This window comes from Colossoma macropomum, unplaced genomic scaffold (assembly GCF_904425465.1).
Source record: "Colossoma macropomum unplaced genomic scaffold, Colossoma_macropomum, whole genome shotgun sequence".
NCBI lineage: Eukaryota > Metazoa > Chordata > Actinopteri > Characiformes > Serrasalmidae > Colossoma > Colossoma macropomum.
Genome location: NW_023496020.1, coordinates 976011 through 995082, shown reverse-complemented (window position 1 = coordinate 995082; position 19072 = coordinate 976011). Strand labels below are relative to the sequence as shown.

Here is a 19072-nt window from a genome sequence, read left to right as displayed (position 1 = left end):
ACTGTTTTTTAAAACAATTACCAATTAAACTTTACCTTCTCAATCAATCTGCAGTGATTAGTTGGAGAAACAATCTAAAAAATTCTAATTACACTGTAAAAAATGGCTTGTCAGAAAAAAATTGGACTAGTTTTATTCAACTCAAAAAATTACTTTGATTGAAAGAATTGTTCATTCAAAGTATTTATTTAGGTTGACTAAAACTAGTTAATTTACTTGTTACCACATGAAGTAATTTTTTAAGTTGATCTGACGAGCCACTTTTTACAGTGTAACTCAAAAATGAATTGTTGACATAGTAACTCAGTCATTTGAGTTGGATCTTTTTTTAGCACATTTTGAGTTAACGTAACTTTATTCAAATGTATTAAAGTAACTATTTTTCATTATATTATTATATTAATTATATTTTTATTAAGTTAGCTTAAGTTTACAATCATGGCTTGTCTTTAAAGATTGTTCAGGAGTTAGTGTGACTGGATTGTTTTCCCCTCTTCTAACTATATAGGCACATTTGTCATGAATGACAGATTGTTTGCTCCATGTAATTAGTCCTGGATTTAGCCTATATTGAGTTTATTACATTAAGTGATGGTTGCCAAACACATGAAAGTCTGGATGCCTTTGAGGAGTATCAGGTCTCCTAAGCACAAGTGTTTGAATGAACTTATGTATGTATTGTATTGTATTGTATTGTATTGCACTGCTCTGTGTTTAACTCTGTTCCTTTTTCTCTAGGTGTCAATAATGACTTTCTGATTCTAGCAGTATCTGAGCTCAGGACTGACTTTCTCTCTAACCTATTGGTAACTAGCAAAGATACTTTCTCTGGATAGACAAAGCACTTTTTGTAAGTCGCTCTGGATAAGAGCGTCTGCTAAATGCTGTAAATGTAAATGTAAATGTAAGTGGAATACACCAATCAGGCATAACATTATGACCACCTCCTTGTTTCTACGCTCATTGTCCATTTTATCAGCTCCACTTACTATATAGGTGCACTTTGTAGTTCTACAGTTACAGACTGTAGTCCATCTGTTTCTCTGATACTTTGTTAGCCCCCTTTTACCCTATTCTTCAATGGTCAGGAACCCCCATGGACCCTCACAGAGCAGGTACTATTTGGGTGGTGGATCATTCTCAGCATGCAGTAACACTGATGTGGTGGTCGTGTGTTAGTGTTGCGCTGGTCTGAGTGGATCAGACACAGCAGTGCTGCTGGTGTTTTTAAACACCTCAGTGTCACTGCTGGACTGAGAATAGTCCACCGACCAAAAATTTCCAGCCAACAGTGTCCTGTGGGCAGTTCCTGGAGATGTGCAGGTTATAAGGATCCAGTTCACCAACCTAGCTAATCTTCTCCTCAGAGTGTTTTCTGGAGATGCATCTAAAGTGTCCACTCTTTTCATGTTTTTGTGGTCATTCTGGTCTGTTTTGTTGGTGTTTATCCACCTGCAAGGCTGTATCTGCAGTAACGTTGACGAGACGAGCTCTATCAGTGCACAGTAGAGTTACAGCTCACCTGCCAACATGGAGACGCGGCCTTCTTAATGACCTCACTATAGCAATGTCTCTGGGACATAATGCTTTCTATCCACCCCCCAATCTGTAACAGGCCCCCCTTAAATAAAATTCTGGCTATTCCACTGGTGTATGTGTTTCTCACCTTTGCATTCGGTTCTAGTAGCAGTGGTCTGGAACCCAGCTGGACACTGACAGTAGTAGGAACCAGGAGTGTTCATACACTGCCCATGGACACAGGGACTCCGCTCACACTCGTCATCATCTTGAATGCACACACACATACGCACACAATGAAATAATTATTTATGCATGCAGACCATATGAATATTATAATGTTCTGCAATTACATTCATGAGTCATGTAAGTCTGTGTGAGTCTTACAGCTGTACAAGACCTCAGTCTGTAAATGCAGTAAAAGCAGCGTGAATGTGTGTGCATGTACTGACCGATACACTGCCCGCGAATGTCTAGCTGGTAGCCCATGTTGCACTCGCAGCGGTATCCACCAGGAATCGGGATACAGCGGCCGTTCGGACACAGGTGCGTCACAGTCTCACACAGGTTCACAGCGGTGATGTTCTGTGTGAGGTAATCTGACACAAACAGGTCCACAGTATTTACATTACAGTACCAACCTTGTGTACACTCTTAAAAAAGGTGGTTCTTCAATGGTTCTTTAGTAAAAGGAATGGTTCTATTTAGGACCATGAGTTCTGTATAAAGACATTTAATGCCTAAATACTTCTTTGCATAGTGAAATGGTTCTTAAGATTGATGGACAATGTGTTGTATGTTTTGAAAGTCATTCTATATAGCACCAAAAAGGGTTCTTGTAACAACAGAGGTCAAACCTGTAACAGTATTAGAACCCATTTTGGTGCTACACTCACACATGGTTCTTCAAGGGTAATGTAGTAAAGTAAATGGTTCTATATAGAACCATGAACACTCAAAGAACCCTTTGCATGATTAAAGAGTTCTTTGCATCATGAAAGTGTTCTTCAGATTGATAGAAAATGTGTTGTAGATGGTTCTATATAGAACCTTTTTGAAAATACAGCACCAAAAAGGGTCCTACTATTGTAATGATGTCAAGCTTATAACAACATGATGCAAAGAACTTTAGTCATGCAAAGTGTTCATTGAGTGTCCATCTTCTATACTAATGAACCCTTGAAGAACCAGTGTGTGTGTATATAGAAACCTTTACAAAGAGGTTCTATATAGAATCATGTACAACACATTCTCCATCAATCTGAAGAATGATTTCACCATGCAAAGAACCATTCAGGCATGAATTAGCTATTTAAAACTAATGGTTCTAAATAAAACCATTCTCTTTACTAAAGAACCCTAGAAGAAGCATCTTTTTTAAGAGTGTAATCTAATATAATTCAGTAGTCTATAGTAGAAACCATATTAACGGTAACTGTTTGTGTGTGTGTGTGTGTACCAGGAAAGCGCAAAGATATTTCTGGTCGTGAGGGTGCCCGAGAGTCTGGTGGTTGTCTTGGTTGTAAGGGAATAATGCTTGGGACTTGTGGTATAACCTGACCAGGAACCGGAGGAACGAATGGAAGAGTAACTACAGGACCCCCAGGAACGCCAGGAACGCCAGGAACCCCAGGAATCCCTGGAACCATGGGCTGGACCTGTAGACACAGCACCTGATACTCCTCTGGAGAACACACAGAAACACACACATACATTTAGACACAGTAGCAGTGGTGGACAGTAACGAAGTAAATGTAGTTTTTTGTGTATCTGTACTTTACTGAAGTATTTCCATTTTGGCTGACTTTTGACTTTCACTCCACTACATTTCAAAGTCACATATTTTACTTTTTACTCCACAACATTATGCGAAACGTGTCGTTCTATTTGGTTTATGTGTGTATAAAAACGTAATGTCAAAACAAAAGAAGTGCAAATCAAGAACACCAATCAGGGCACAGCGCACACTTTGTTTTGAGCTGTTGGTCATACCAACCTAGTGCAAGCACACGGTTCAACGTCAGGGCAGCAGTGTAAAATTTTGGGAGTGTCTATTCAACATAAATGATGAACTAACCTAACTTTGTGTAAATAGATCACAATATAGAAATATGTACACATATGCAGTTATAACTGGCATGTTCTTTTTTTGTGCATTTATACAAACACTTTCATTTTATAGTAAATTTGTTTTTGCTAGTTTATGTTTATGAACAGAGGCCTACAGGTGCAATACAGTAAAGGAAAACTCATTTCTGAACCTGTGTTTAAAGCAAGTTTTATTAAACTTGTAACTAAGTTGCAAATAAATCTTAAACTAAAACTTTGCTTGTTTGCAAAAGGTTATTTCATGGCCACTTAATGGAAATTGTTTGTCTTCAGTGTTTTGTTCTTATGATAATAGACATCAGTGTCACTAATTAATGACATTCTATTAAAAGACTGGTTTACCAAGAGTGACACCAGAGTATTTTCTCGTAAAATGGGTTAATGAAGCAAAAGTCTTGTTACAAAAAAGATAATAGGACGTCAGAGCCATAATTAATCTTTAAATACTTTTACTTTCAATACCTAAGTACATTTGAAGGCAAATACTTTTGTACTTTTACTCAAATGGAGGTCTAAAGGGAGGAACTTCTGCTTTTACTGCAGTAATATTTTACCTTGGGCATCTCTACTTTAACTCAAGTACATGGTTTGTGTACTTCGTCTACCACTGCACAGTAGCAGCTACATATACACATGTATTCTTACATCCGTGCTCTGTTTCCGCCGTTGTTTATCTTCCCTTGTATGTTTTGGTTTCTGTCTCCTCCGTTGCCTCTTTAGACTCTTTTCCACTGCATGGTACCTGCTCGACTCAAGTCAACTCACCATTCTCTTAGGCTAAACTGGTACCTGGTACCAAAAATATGGTGCTTCAAGGGTTCTTTAGTAAAGAAAATGGTTCTATATAGACCCATGGACACTCAAAGAAGTACTTCTGACTGATGGAGAATGCGCTGTGGATGGTTCTATATAGAACATTTTGAAAATGATTCTATACAGCACCCAAAAGGGTTGTTACTATGTCAAACTTTGGGATGCTATATAGAATCATTTTTAAAAAGGTTCTAGATAGAACTGACTATAGCACATTCATGCACTTTTTCCATCAATCCAAAGAACCCATTCATGATGCAAAGAACCTTATAATCATGCAAAGGGTTCTCTGAGTGTTCATGGTTCTATATAGAACCATTTTCTTGACTAAGCTGAAACACCATCTTTTCTAAAAGTGTACTATTTTTTGTATCACCTTCATCGAGGTTCCAAGCGAGCTGAGCCAACACCAAAAGGTGACTTAAAAACAGACTGCTGATTGGTTGGAGAGAATCAAAACTATCACCTTAAACACATATGCTAATGTTAGCTACCAGGTTAGCGTAGCCTCTCGCGTCGACTTTGAGCACCAGAATCGTCTCGTTGTCTGAACTAGTTTTTCCCAAACTCTCCTGTTTTTTCAGCAGGCTTCAGTCTCTCTGCCATCAGCCTCTTCTGAACAAAAGTGGTCTCCTTCATGTCACAGCAGTTTCATGTGGCATCACTATGATGACCAGCTACATTGAGGAGGTGCTATATCTGCAGTGGAAAACAAAATAGCAGGTACCAAATGCCAATAGAGTCAAGTCGAGTTGAGCCGTACCATGTGGTGGAAAAGCGCCGCTTATTATCTGTCTTACCTGTGTGTTGTCTATAGTTCAGCCCTCTCATTAGTCCCACGTGATCCTTTCCCCAGTATTTATACCCCATGTGTCTCTCCTGTTCCTTTCTTGGTGTTGTCTGATGTTTGTTCACAGACTGTAGTTTCATGTATTCATTTATGTGTTTAGCAGTCAGTTGAGTTTCATTTGTTTGTCCATTGTTTTAAAGTTCTCCCAGTCTCCTGGTTTTGTTTTCCTGTTTAGCCTTTCTTTTCTTTCTTGTTTTTCCCTTTGTCTCCACCCACACTCCATACATACACATAGACTGCTCCCAAGTTTCATAAAGCATTTCTCATTCAAAAGTTTACAGTCAGCACTTTTCAATACTATAAAACACATTCTGCTATATATAAATGCATAAAATTATTCTGATATGATGCTGGTGCTCTACAGCTTCACAAGTTTCAAACAGTTCTAAGGAAGCTGTAAAAGATGCAGAAACATTTAATGGGTCCAGAATGATGAACATAGCTGTAGAGGATTATAAAATAACTGAGTAAACTGTAGAACATCAAGAATGTCCCAATAAAATTAATAGCTGTACTCAACACCTCTGTGTTAAAGTTCTAACATCCAGAATTTCTAAAGAAATCAACACCAAGAATGAGGTTCTAATAAAATGAATATCTAGAATGGCTCACATGTTAAAAGTGGCTATTAAAAGATCTAAAGGTATATTTTGATGTGTTGTCTTTGTAATAAGCTGTTGTTGCATATAAAATAAAAAAATAATGATAATACAACTGATTCCTGATACCTGTAGCAGGTATATGTGCACCTGTAACAGTACTATGTGCACCTGTAGTGTTCACTTATTTACACTTAGAAAAGCAACAAAAACATGGAATGTAACCAGGGATGCCCAACCTTTTGCAAGTGGCTGTATGTACAGTTATAACAGGTATATGTATGCCTGTGGAAACTATATATGAATTGTAGCAAGTGAATGTGCATCGTGCACAGTTATGCATGTACCTGTTGCAGGTATACGTGGACCTTTAGCCAGTATATGTTTACGGTATATGTATAGCAGATATATGTACCTGGACCACATATATGTGCACTTGCAGCAGGTACAGGTGTGTCAGTTGTATGTGTATGTGTGTATGTGTGGTAGGCACAGGTGCACCTCTAGCAGGTATATATGTACCTACAACAGGTATAGGTACACCTATATTAAGTATATGTGCACCTGTAGCATGTATATATGTACCTGTAATAGTTATATGTGCACCTGTAGCATGTATATATGTCACTGTAGTAGTTAAATGTGCACCTGTAGCATGTACAAATGTACCTCTAACAGGTATATGTGCACCTGTATCACATATATGTGCACCAGCAGCATGTATATATGTACATGTAGTAGCTATATGTGCACCTGTAGCATGTATACATATATCTGTAGTAGTTATATGTACACCTGTAGTGTGTATACATATACCTGTAGCAGTTCTATGTACACCTGTATCAGGCATATGTGGATGTATACCTGTTCCACGGATGGGGCACATCTCAGGTATGGTGGTTCCAGCCCAGCAGCGGCCGATATTGCAGCAGCACTGGCTCTTGGTCATGCGCTGGGCATTCAGGTTTGCGCAACGACCGTTTATAAGGCTGTCATAGCAAAATCCTGAGCGGGCATCTACACAGGGCGAGAGAAAACGTTAGCACTGAACTGCCTCTCACATTACACCAGCACAGCCAACTAAACTCTCTCCCACACACAGATTATTATTTCACTATTCCAGCCTAACTGCTCAGCAATGTGCAGACAATCCTGAATTTAAGCACAGGCGGTGGGAGAAAGAGAGAGAAAGAGAGGGAAAGAGAGAGAAAGAGAGGGGCGTTTAGTGTTTAGCAGAGTTTAAGTTCATAGCACGCATTCCTTCCACACAAACATCCTCTTGAAAACCCAGAGCCAGACAACATCAGCTGAAGATCCCTGACCCACTTTAGCTCTGAGGAAAGGAGAAAAAGAGAGAGAGAGAGAGAAATACATAGAGAGATAGAGAGAGGGGGAAAGAAGTTTGGACGGGGGGTGGAGGTCTGGCTGCATGTTTGGAAGAAGGTTTTGGCCAGAAATTCATATTCTCTCTCTACAGGGTCATCAAACTCTCACAGCGGGCTGAAAGAGAGGGGAAAGAGCGAGAGAGAGAGACAACCTGATGAAGATGGGAGTTTGTTCATCTCTCTGTGTCTCCACTGCATAGATCTTTCTCAGGCTAAGAACATGTGACCTCAGATAGAACCCTTCACATTCAATTCCCACAGACCATGTGCTTCCTGTGTAAACGCTGCGCTCACACTGTGGTTCTTCAGTCCTTTTTGGACTTTCCCATCCTAATGTCTGAATGCAGACAATCTGATTGTTGAACACACTACACCAAAAAGATGGTTCCATAAAGAGGCATGAAAACTCAGAGAACCTTTCCATCATGAAAGGGTTCGTTAGAATGTGCCGTAGATGGTTCTTTACTAAAGAACCCATGAAGAACCATCTTTTTCAGAGTGTACACTCTTAGCAAAACAGGTTCTATGTAGTACCAAACAAGAATTCTTTGGCTTGTAACAATAGTGGAACCCTTTTCAGTGCTATATAGAATGCTTTTCATAAAGATTGCATATAGAACTATCAACAGCACATTCTCCATCAATCTGAAGAACGCTTTCATGATGTAAAGAACACGTTTATCATGCAAAGGGTTCTCAGAGAGTTCAAGTTTCTTCATGGAACCATTTTCTTTACCAAGAACCCTTGAAGAACCATCTATAAGATTGTACACTCTTAAAAAGCTGGTTCTTCAAGTGTTCGTTGGTAGAGAAAATAGTTCCATAAAAAGCCATGAACACCCAGACAACCCTTTTCAAAAAGGTCCCACGTAGAATCATCTACAGCATATTCTCTCTCAGTGTGAAGAACCATTTAATGATGCAAAGAACCATTTATTCATGCAAAGTGTTCTCTGAGAGTTCATGGTTCTTTATGGATCCATTTTCCTTGAAGAACCAGATTTTTAAGAGTGTACAGTCTTAGGAAAACAGGTTCTATATAGTACCAATTAAGGGTTCTTTGGCTTGTAACAATAGTGGAACCCTTTTGGGTATTATATAAAACCTTTTTCAAAAAGGTTCCACATAGAACCATCTACAGCATTTTATCCATCAGTCTAAAGAACCCTTTCATGATGGAAAGAACTTTTTAACCATGCATAGGGTTCTCTGAGTGTCCTGAGTGTTAAGAACTCTTGAAGAACCTTTTTTTAAGGATATAGACAACAATCAGATCAGATTGTCTTGGGAAAAAGAGCCCAGTAATCTCACACGTGTCTCCTCTTTACTCATTAAAGTCTCATTCTCCAAAATAGTAACGCTCATCTTTATCTGCAACGGAACTACAGACAGGAACTTCTTCCAAGAATCATTTCTCATCCAGCACTAGGAGTCATTCTCAGTTGTGATGCTGTAACCATTAGAATTTGTATCTGGACCAGAAGCATCTAATGTCTCCTTTTTGTCTGTGACTATTACTCCTGAAGGATTGTACAGCTTTGGATGTGAGCTGTTCTAGATCTTCATAGTTAAAATGTGCAGCTCTGGATGTGAGATGTTCTAGATCTTCAAAATTGTATTGTGTAGCTCTGGATGCAAGTTGTTCTAGATCTTTACAGTTGGATTGTACAGCTCTGGATATTAGCTGTTCTAGATCTTCACAGTTGGATTGTACAGCTCTGGATATGAGCTGTTCTAGATCTTCACAGTTGGATTGTACAGCTCTGGATATGAGCTGTTCTAGATCTTCACAGTTGGATTGTACAGCTCTGGGTGTGAGCTGTTCTAGATCTTCACATTTGTATTGTGCAGCTCTGGATGTGAGCTGTTCTAGATCTTCACAGTTGTATTGTGCAGCTCTGAACGTGAGCTGTTCTAGATCTTTACAGTTGTATTGTGTAGCTCTGAACATGAGCTGTTCTAGATCTTTACAGTTGTATTGTGCAGCTCTGAACGTGAGCTGTTCTAGATCTTCACAGTTGTATTGTGTAGCTCTGAACGTGAGCTGTTCTAGATCTTCACAGTTGTATTGTGCAGCTCTGAACGTGAGCTGTTCTAGATCTTTACAGTTGTATTGTGTAGCTCTGAACATGAGCTGTTGTAGATCTTTACAGTTGTATTGTGCAGCTCTGAACGTGAGCTGTTCTAGATCTTCACAGTTGTATTGTGCAGCTCTGAACGTGAGCTGTTCTAGATCTTTACAGTTGTATTGTGTAGCTCTGAACATGAGCTGTTCTAGATCTTTAGATTGTGATGTGAGCTGTACCAATATGTCCTTGTGAACGTGGCCTTGAAAAATGAAGACTATAAATATGATCTCAGTGGGGGAGAGAGAGAGAGAGAGAGAGAGAGAGAAATCTCCCACAACCTCCAGATAGATAGAGAGAGAAACGAGGGGTATTTCAGGAGCAGAATGAGTCATATTTCCCACCAACATCTATCCCCTTGACTCTCCTCTCTCTCTCCCTGCATTTCTCTATCTTTTTTCCTTCCTCTCTCTCCTCTCTCATCCCCCTCACTTTCTCACTCTCTCTCTCTAACTCAGCTCATGGATAGAAAAGAGCTCATTGTTGTGAAAATCACCAACGCCCGACTACTGACCTAAATTCTGCTGCACGGGATTCTGGAAAGGATTCAGCACTGTTCTAACCTGTGTGTGTGTGTGTGTGTGCATGTGCACATGTGAGTGTGTGTGTTCAGTTACAGAGGGGTCAAGAATTAGAGGAAGCGTGTGATTATTAAGAAAGAGTTGATGGTTTAACCCTGACCTTGCTGACCTGCACATGGCCTGATCTTCCTACCTGCTGTCCAACAATAACACAGAGCAGGGCATGCTGGGAGAGCCTGAGCTCTACTGTTACCTCTGTATTTGCTGTATAGTTCACTCACTCACTCTAACACACAGACTCCTGCATGTCTACTGTAATAATCAATAATCATCAATTATCATGTCTAATATAATAGTAATGCTATTAGACTGTGGATGGGCTGCACCAACACAGATTAAGCTTAAATATAAATTTAAAAAGAAGGTTTTTCTATTGATCCAGCTGGTAAACTTTTAAAAAATCTTCAGGATTAAATTTAAACCATCATTTTAATCTTGGTTTTAGTTTTCCAGTACACCCAAATTAAATGTAATCCTGTTGTTCTACTACTTTAATGAGAGATTAGATTTAAACGTCTAGCTGAGGTGATTTAAATTTACAAAAGCGTTCTCTGGAAAACATATATATATATATATATATATATAGCATATTGTTAGCATATTGGGGATTCTCCACAAGGGGGCACTATAAGCACTCAAATTACAGCTTTTGTGTATAATCACTGAAAAAGAAGAAACCCACACCAGCAGGATCACATGAATGTGCATGCGTTTGACATTACAAATTACATTTATATCCAGTAAATGTCTAAACACATGCTAAATATATGCTAAGTAGGAATGTTATTTTCTTTTAATGGGTCTGTGACCAGCACAGAGAGCTAACAGGCGCCTCTAATAATATTCCAACTCATAAAGTCAGGATTTCTGCATTATGATTTAATGATTTTAAATTTAATCTCAAATTAGAGTTTCTATTTACATTTAAATTCAAATGACCAATGAGTTTTGTATATGAGCTATATGGCTCCTCTGATGCTAAGTCTAATAACAGTACAATATATAAATATCTGAATTCCTTCTTTGCTGTGAGAGCTGTCTTTGATGTAGTTCTGTGCTAGTTTTCACTTAAAATGAAATAATATAGATAACGATCAGTGTCGAGAATAATCTTGTTGCTGTTTATTAATACTGCTGAATCCATCATGACAAACAATCAAAATTAATGTCAAGTCAGGGTTTTAATCGCAAATTAAGGTTTTAATCACAAATTTGTTAATCCATGTTTAAAATTAAGTGGTGCAACACAACAAGTTTAAAATAAAACCTAGATTAACAAATACTTGATTAGCTCCAAACTCTGTTCAATTTACTCCCTGTTGGTGCAACACACTATGAGCACAATATGCAGTTCATGGCCTGTGCAAGAATCATATAAAACTATAAGAGTAATGCGTGGACTGTTTAAGTACAACAACTATTACCTCCTGAAAATACAGTTTAGCAACCATAGTTCTGTTTTTTTTTTTATTTTTTTGTTAAAATGTTTAATAATAAAAAGCTTTTTCTGCAAAGCCCTTTTGGTACCCTGAGCAGAAACATGTTCAAGTAGCCTATATCCTGTCAGCTTTTTCTGTGCTGACCAATCATATAAATCTGCGGGCAGGCCTTCAGTGACGGTTGTCAAGTCAAGTCAAGTCAAATTTATTTGTATAGCGCTTTTTACAACTGATGTTGTCACAAAGCAGCTTCACAGAAATCCATTAAGGACAAAAACATGCAGGTTGTAAACATGCAGTCACTGATTTCACAAATCGAGTTTAGCATGAACAAAAAAGCAGGACAGCATTAGCCAACTAGCTTCTTATATGCTAAAACATAGAAGACTGAAGCATACTGCAGTTTAGAAACAATGTGAATCCCCCTTATTCACGCCAGAGACCCTCTGTGCCTTAAAAATTCTGTTCGGTGAGGTTTGATTGTTTTTTGTTCTGGGCCGAAAACTCACCAATGCAGCGTGACCCGTCCAGAGCAGTGTCAAATCCCAAAGGACACCTGCAGAAGTAGCTGCCGATGGTGTTGGAGCATTCGCCACCACTGCACAAGCCTGGGATGTTCGAGCACTCGTCAATGTCTGGAAAATGGAGAGAGGAGCAGAGCGAGAGGGAATGAGAAAAACAATAACACTGCTGTCGGAACAAGAACGGAACGAAATCTTGTATCTTCAAAATAGCAAAAACATCCTTAACTTTTAATGCAAGTCAATGGAACTTGACTTTTTTCCAAGCAATTTTGGGCTGTTTGGTTTTGGGCCGAACATCATGAAATTTACATACAGTGTACAAAGGACAAAAGGCATTTTCACATTATATCAAAAACTGGAAAATGACAAAAAAAGAGATGTGAGGTTTCATACAGGAATAAAATAAATACACATTTTTGGAATGTGAGATAAACTGGCAACTACTGCGAGTACGACCCTCACCACTGCAGTGAGATGTATATCTGAATGCAATGCATTATGGGACAGTGAGCATGTATCAGCACCAAATCACAACCCATACACCCAACCACATTTGAAGCCTAACATTTTTTTTTGTTATATATTTTTAATGTTATATATTTTTAAAGCAAAAACTGAATTAAGAGAGCCTGGACTGTTTCTCCTTTTACAGTCCATAAAACCATATGCTCAAGGTAAGATCTACACTGTCGGTCAATAAGAAGCACATACATGTGAAATGATTTACCTCTTATTTAATACAATTTTTTGAATAATTTACATCAAACAAAAGCGTGTCATGATGTGTCATAACGTGGTAAGAGACGACAATATACCCACATAACTGACACATTTACTCTGATTTCTCTGCTCTCTTCTTTCCTTCTGGATGAACTTTATGCAACGTCCAATCAGATTGTTGATGTGTGTCGCACCCACAGACACACACTCCAGGTACTATCAGGTGAGCACCAGATACTATCAAGTGCAGACTGGATACTATGTGTATCTGGTACACACTTGACAGCATGTGGTGCACACCAGATTTGTTCCTAAAAAAATACACCACATCTCTTTAGGGGCTCTGACTGTTCCCTGACTGAAGGTACTGAGATGTACCCTATTTGAAAAGGGTTCTACATAGCACCACTATTGTTACAAGCCAAACAGCCCTTTTTTGGTACCATGTAGAAGTTTAGATCTTGTGCATGCTCAGTTCTGCACAAAATTTTAAAATCACTTTCTTCACTGCAGTCAGAGAGGCTATTACTATTTTCTTTTGTCTGGGTTTCAAGTTAAAATATTATATAAAATATTATATAAAATATTAGAATATCTCTGAGCGGAAACAAAGCTTAATATAAGAGCAGATCTACTTCTAAAACAGCAGCGACAAAGGAAGCTGTCATTTCCCAGAGATGATTCACTCGAGGGCACTGCCAGAAAACATGAATAATTGTCCTGAGAGCTTCTAAAGAGCATTTAGAGCAAAGTTAAAGAACCCTTTCATGATTCAAAGAACCATTCACCCCTCTGTGGTCTGAGGCCATTCTCTCGATTTGTCCATATCTTCTTAAACTCTCCTTTAAAGGCTCTTTATATAACATGATCCTCATATGTTTCATATCGAAATGCTCCGTTATCTTCATCACTACTTTCCAAAACAGCTACAGCAACTTCAGCAGCTGTAAACACTCTGCACACCATTTCACATGTGTCTCTGATGTGGACTGAATGAAGAATGAAGGGTTTCCGGCGTGATGGGTCAGTCCTTAGTGATTGTCCATTGGTCAGTTTCATACAGAATGTAGACGGACACACAAATCCACCAGTTCCACATGGTGAGAGGCAGATGACGTGTATCTCAGCCCCTCTTCATAGCCTCATAACTCCGGATGTGAGTCACGTATGACCTCGTGATGAGATGGAATGGAAAGGGCCACTCTACAGATTCAGGAACTGTTTGAACTGGATCATCACAAAGAGAGAGAAACAGTTTGCGGACCTCAGAGGGTTAACCATGCACAGGGTGCTTTGAGTGTCCATGGTTCTCTATGAAACCATTTTCTTTACTAAAGAACCCTTGAAGAACCATCATTATTGAGTGTGTACTCAATTTGTATTATGGTCATGGGTCATCTGGTCATGGGTGTGTAGTGCTGCTGGTCCAGACTCAAAGTTCTGAGGTAAATGAGGCTGGCTGGGTCTAAGTTCATATTCACATCAAATTAACCGTGGCAGAATGATAGAGCCACGCTGATCCGCCCCAGGAACCACGACAGGTCCAACCACGGCAGATACTGGTTTGAAAATAACCCAACCCAATCTGAGGTTCTGCAGGCTTTCTCAGAATCATGTTATTATTTCTGGGCAGAAGCAAGCAACTCAAATCATCACCACGCACCGACTCCTCAGAGCCCGGCGGACTCGCGGCAAGGGTGTGTGTTACGACAGCGAGCGTCTGTGTGAGTGTTATGGCTGGTCTGCTAGTCTGTAGCTCTTTCTTGAGTCCAGAGACTCCCTCTGCGCTCTGTGTGCCCGTTACTGGCCTTAGCGAAACACAGCTTCAGTAATGAGCCTTATAATTCAACGGAGCGGGACTAAAAATAGCCGCCCTCTCCGTTCTTATAAACACACTCCAGCTGGAGAGAGAGTGTGTATGTGTGTGTCTGGCAGCTGGGAGGTGAAGGCTGGGCTGTTTCTCCTGTGAACACCAAGAGAACTTTCTCTCAGTGAGAGGTCAGCCGAGCCCAGACGCCACTCATTGGGCAGCTGCAGGGTGTATTGCTTTTGTCCCGTATCCTACATTGTTCTCGTATTTTATGTTTTCTGTTTTCTCCTGAGCTCTACTGGAGACATTGGTGTGGTTCTATGTACCAAAAACCAGTTGAAATAAATCTTCCAACCTCTCCTCATCCCTTAACAGGCTGATTTATATGTGTTATCTCTGTTCTGATTGGCTGCTTCATTCATAATGCTGATTCTCTGCTTATAACAACACTCTTAAAAACATGGCTCTGATGGGTCAAGAAAATGGTTCTTCATGGAACCATGAACACTCAGAGAACCCTTTACATTATTTAAGGGTTCTTTACATCATGAAGGAGTTCTTCAGATTGATGGAGAATGTGCTGTAGATGGTTCTATATAGAACCTTTTTGAAAGAGTTTTACTTATCCTGCCTCAGCTTCCTGTAATCTGTCCAAAAGCCAGCAAAAAAGGCTGATTATCCACAATATCTTGCGGTGTGGGACTAATTTTCAGTATTGCTCGTGGGAGCAGGCGGGAAATCAGACCCCTTCAAGTGGGAGTGGGCAAGCAGGCATTTAGAGAAATCCCGCAAATTAATGAAAAGCCTAAATAAAGTAGGATCAGGCATTAGAGAGATGGCAGAACCTTCAGTCCGATGACCACAGCTGCCCAGCAAAATACCAAAAATCACTGATCTGTAGTTTAATTCCTGCTTTGTGTTAAAATGGTGAATAAATGGTTTGGTGAAGTTATTCACAGTAAGCCTGATTGCGGTTGACGGCAAAAGTTGGGAATTTTGGGAAATTGAACTTTCAACTGAGTGTTCTGCTTACCACTGTGATCTATTGGGTAGAAATTTTTCTTTATAAGAAAATCAGCTGCAGTCCAGAGCTGCTCAGCAGGAAACACTTCAGCAACAAACACTAACATTCTAACATTTGTAGTTGTTTTAAGAAAATCCAAAAAAAAATAACAAAAGCCAAATGAACCAGAATGAATTAGCAGAACATTCTAAATCAGAACTTAAAGCCTGTGTACCCACAATCGCAGAGTGATCAGCAGGGGCAGAGTGCATCTCTCAGGCTGCCAAAAAGTGAACCAAAACCAACAGCCTACCAAACAGAGAACCCAAAACCAACAGCCTGCCAAACAGAGAACCAAAGCCAACAGCCTACCAAACAGAGAACCCAAAACCAACAGCCTGCCAAACAGAGAACCAAAGCCAACAGCCTACCAAACAGAGAACCCAAAACCAACAGCCTGCCAAACAGAGATGCAAAACCAACAACCTCCCTAACAAAGAACCAAAACCAACAGCCTGCCTAACAGAGAACCAAAACTGACAACCTCCCTAACAGAGAACCAAAACCAACAGCCTGCCTAACAGAGAACCAAAACCAACAGCCTGCCTAACAGAGATCCAAAACCAACAGCCTACCAAGCAGAGAACCAAAAGAACCAAAACCAACAGCCTGCCTAACAAAGAACCAAAACCAACAGACTGCATAACAAAGAACCAAAACCAACAGCCTGCCTAACAAAGAACCAAAACCTACAACCTGCCAGAGATTCAAAACCAACAACCTGCCTTAAAGAGAACCAAAAGAACCCAAACCAACAGCCTGTCAAACAGAGAACTGAAACCAACAACCTGCCAAACAGAGAACCAAAAGAATCAAAACCAACAGCCTGCCTAACAAAGAACCAAAACCAACAGCCTGCATAACAGAGAACCAAAAGAACCAAAACCAGTAGCCTGCCTAACAAAGAACCAAAACCAACAGCCTGCCTAACAGAGAACCAAAACCAACAGCCTGCTAACTACAGAGCCAGCAGAACAAACAACCTGCAAAACACAAAACCACCTGAACAAACAGCCTGCCAACCATACAACCACCAGAACAAACAGCCTGCCAACTATACAACCACCAGAACAAACAGCCTGCCAATGAACCATAGCCTGCCAATAGCCTGCCTAACAGAGAACCAAAACCAACAGCCTGCCTAACAGAGAACCAAAACCAACAACCTGCTAACTACAGAGCCAGCAGAACAAACAACCTGCCAAACACAAAACCACCAGAACAAATAGCCTGCCAATGATACAACCACCAGACCAAACAGCCTGCCAGTGATACAACCACCAGAACAAACAGCCTGCCAGTGATACAACCACCAGAACAGCCTGCCAACTATACAACCACCAGAACAAATAGCCTGCCAACCATACAACCACCTGAACAAACAGCCTGCCAATGATACAACCACCTGAACAAACAGCCTGCCAATGATACAACCACCAGAACAAACAGCCTGCCAACGATACAACCACCAGAACAAACAGCCTGCCAACTATACAACCACCAGAACAAATAGCCTGCCAACGATACAACCACCTGAACAAACAGCCTGCCAATGATACAACCACCTGAACAAACAGCCTGCCAATGATACAACCACCAGAACAAACAGCCTGCCAACCACAAAACCACCAGAACAAACAGCCTGCCAAACACAAAACCACCAGCCTGCCAACCACAAAACCACCAGAACAAACAGCCTGCCAACTATACAACCACCAGAACAAATAGCCTGCCAACGATACAACCACCAGACCAAACAGCCTGCCAACGATACAACCACCTGAACAAACAGCCTGCCAACAATACAACCACCAGAACAAACAGCCTGCCAACCATACAACCACCTGAACAAACAGCCTGCCAACAATACAACCACCAGACCAAACAGCCTGCCCAACCATACAACCACCAGAACAAACAGTCTGCCAACTATACAACCACCAGAACAAACAGTCTGCCAATGAGACAAGCACCAGAACAAATACCCTGCCAACTATACAACCCCCTGAACAAATAGCCTGCCAACGATACAACCACCAGAACAAACAGCCTGCCAATGATACAACCACCAGAGCAAACACCCTGCCAACAACAAAACCACCAGAACAAACAGCCTGCCAATGATACAACCACCAGAACAAACAGCCTGCCAAACACAAAGCCACCAGAACAAATAGCCTGCCAACAACAAAACCACCAGAACAAACAGCCTGCCAATGATACAACCACCAGAACAAACAGCCTGCCAACCACAAAACCACCAGAACAAACAGCCTGCCAACCATACAACCACAAGAACAAATACCCTGCCAACTATACAACCACCAGAACAAACAGCCTGCCAACCATACAACCACCAGAACAAACAGCCTGCCAACTATACAACCACCAGAACAAACAGCCTGCCAACGATACAACCACCAGAACAAACAGTCTGCCAATGATACAACCACCAGAACAAACAGCCTGCCCAACCATAAAACCACCAGAACAAACAGCCTGCCAATGATACAACCACCAGAACAAACATCCTGCCAACCACAAAACCACCAGAACAAACAGCCTGCCAACCATACAACCACCAGAACAAATACCCTGCCAACTATACAACCACCAGAACAAACAGCCTGCCGACCATACAACCACCAGAACAAACAGCCTGCCAACCATACAACCACCAGAACAGACACCCTGCCAACAACAAAACCACCAGAACAAACACCCTGCCAACAACAAAACCACCAGAACAAACAGCCTGTCAACGATACAACCACCAGAACAAACAGCCTGCCAACCATACAACCACCAGAACAAACAGCCTGCCAACCATACAACCACCAGAACAAACAGCCTGCCAATGATACAACCACCAGAACAAACACCCTGCCAACAACAAAACCACCAGAACAAACAGCCTGCCAACGATACAACCACCTGAACAAACAGCCTGCCAACCACAAAACCACCAGAACAGACACCCTGCCAACAACAAAACCACCAGAACAAACAGCCTGCCAACCATACAACCACCTGAACAAACAGCCTGCCAACCATACAACCACCAGAACAAACAGCCTGCCAACCATACAACCACCAGAACAAACAGCCTGCCAATGATACAACCACCAGAACAAACAGCCTGCCAACCATGCAACCACCAGAACAAACAAGTACCAAAATCAACAGGCTGCCAATCAGAGAACCAGACCAAACATCCTGCCAACCACAGAACTGCATGAGCCAACACCCTGACAATGACAAACAACCACCAGAATCAATAGCCTACCAACAGAACCAACAATGTGTTATCCACAGAAACACCAGATCCAACAACCTGCCAACCATACAACCCCCAGAGCAATCTACTAACCACACAACCACCAGAACCACCAACCTGCAAACAACAGAACCAGAACCAACAGGCTGCTACATGTAAAACCAGAACCAGCAACCTGCCAAACACATAACCGATACGCTGACCAGTTCTTCTGGCACACCAACCAATCCTAGACCACCCAGTTCTAGCTTCCTCTGT

The 19072-nt window shown here is 40.8% G+C and overlaps 1 protein-coding gene across 1 annotated transcript in view; it reads right to left on the bottom strand.

Moving 5' to 3' along the window:
* Positions 1 to 19072, bottom strand: part of fbn1 (fibrillin 1) — a 165256-nt gene that overhangs the window by 101742 nt on the left and 44442 nt on the right. Inside the window, exons 9-13 of the mRNA XM_036564582.1 lie at positions 11930 to 12055; positions 6754 to 6906; positions 2978 to 3202; positions 1971 to 2117; positions 1667 to 1786 (exon numbers count right to left, since the gene is read on the bottom strand). Coding sequence (XP_036420475.1) covers positions 1667 to 1786; positions 1971 to 2117; positions 2978 to 3202; positions 6754 to 6906; positions 11930 to 12055 — 771 coding nt within the window. The remainder of the gene's footprint in view (positions 1 to 1666; positions 1787 to 1970; positions 2118 to 2977; positions 3203 to 6753; positions 6907 to 11929; positions 12056 to 19072) is intronic.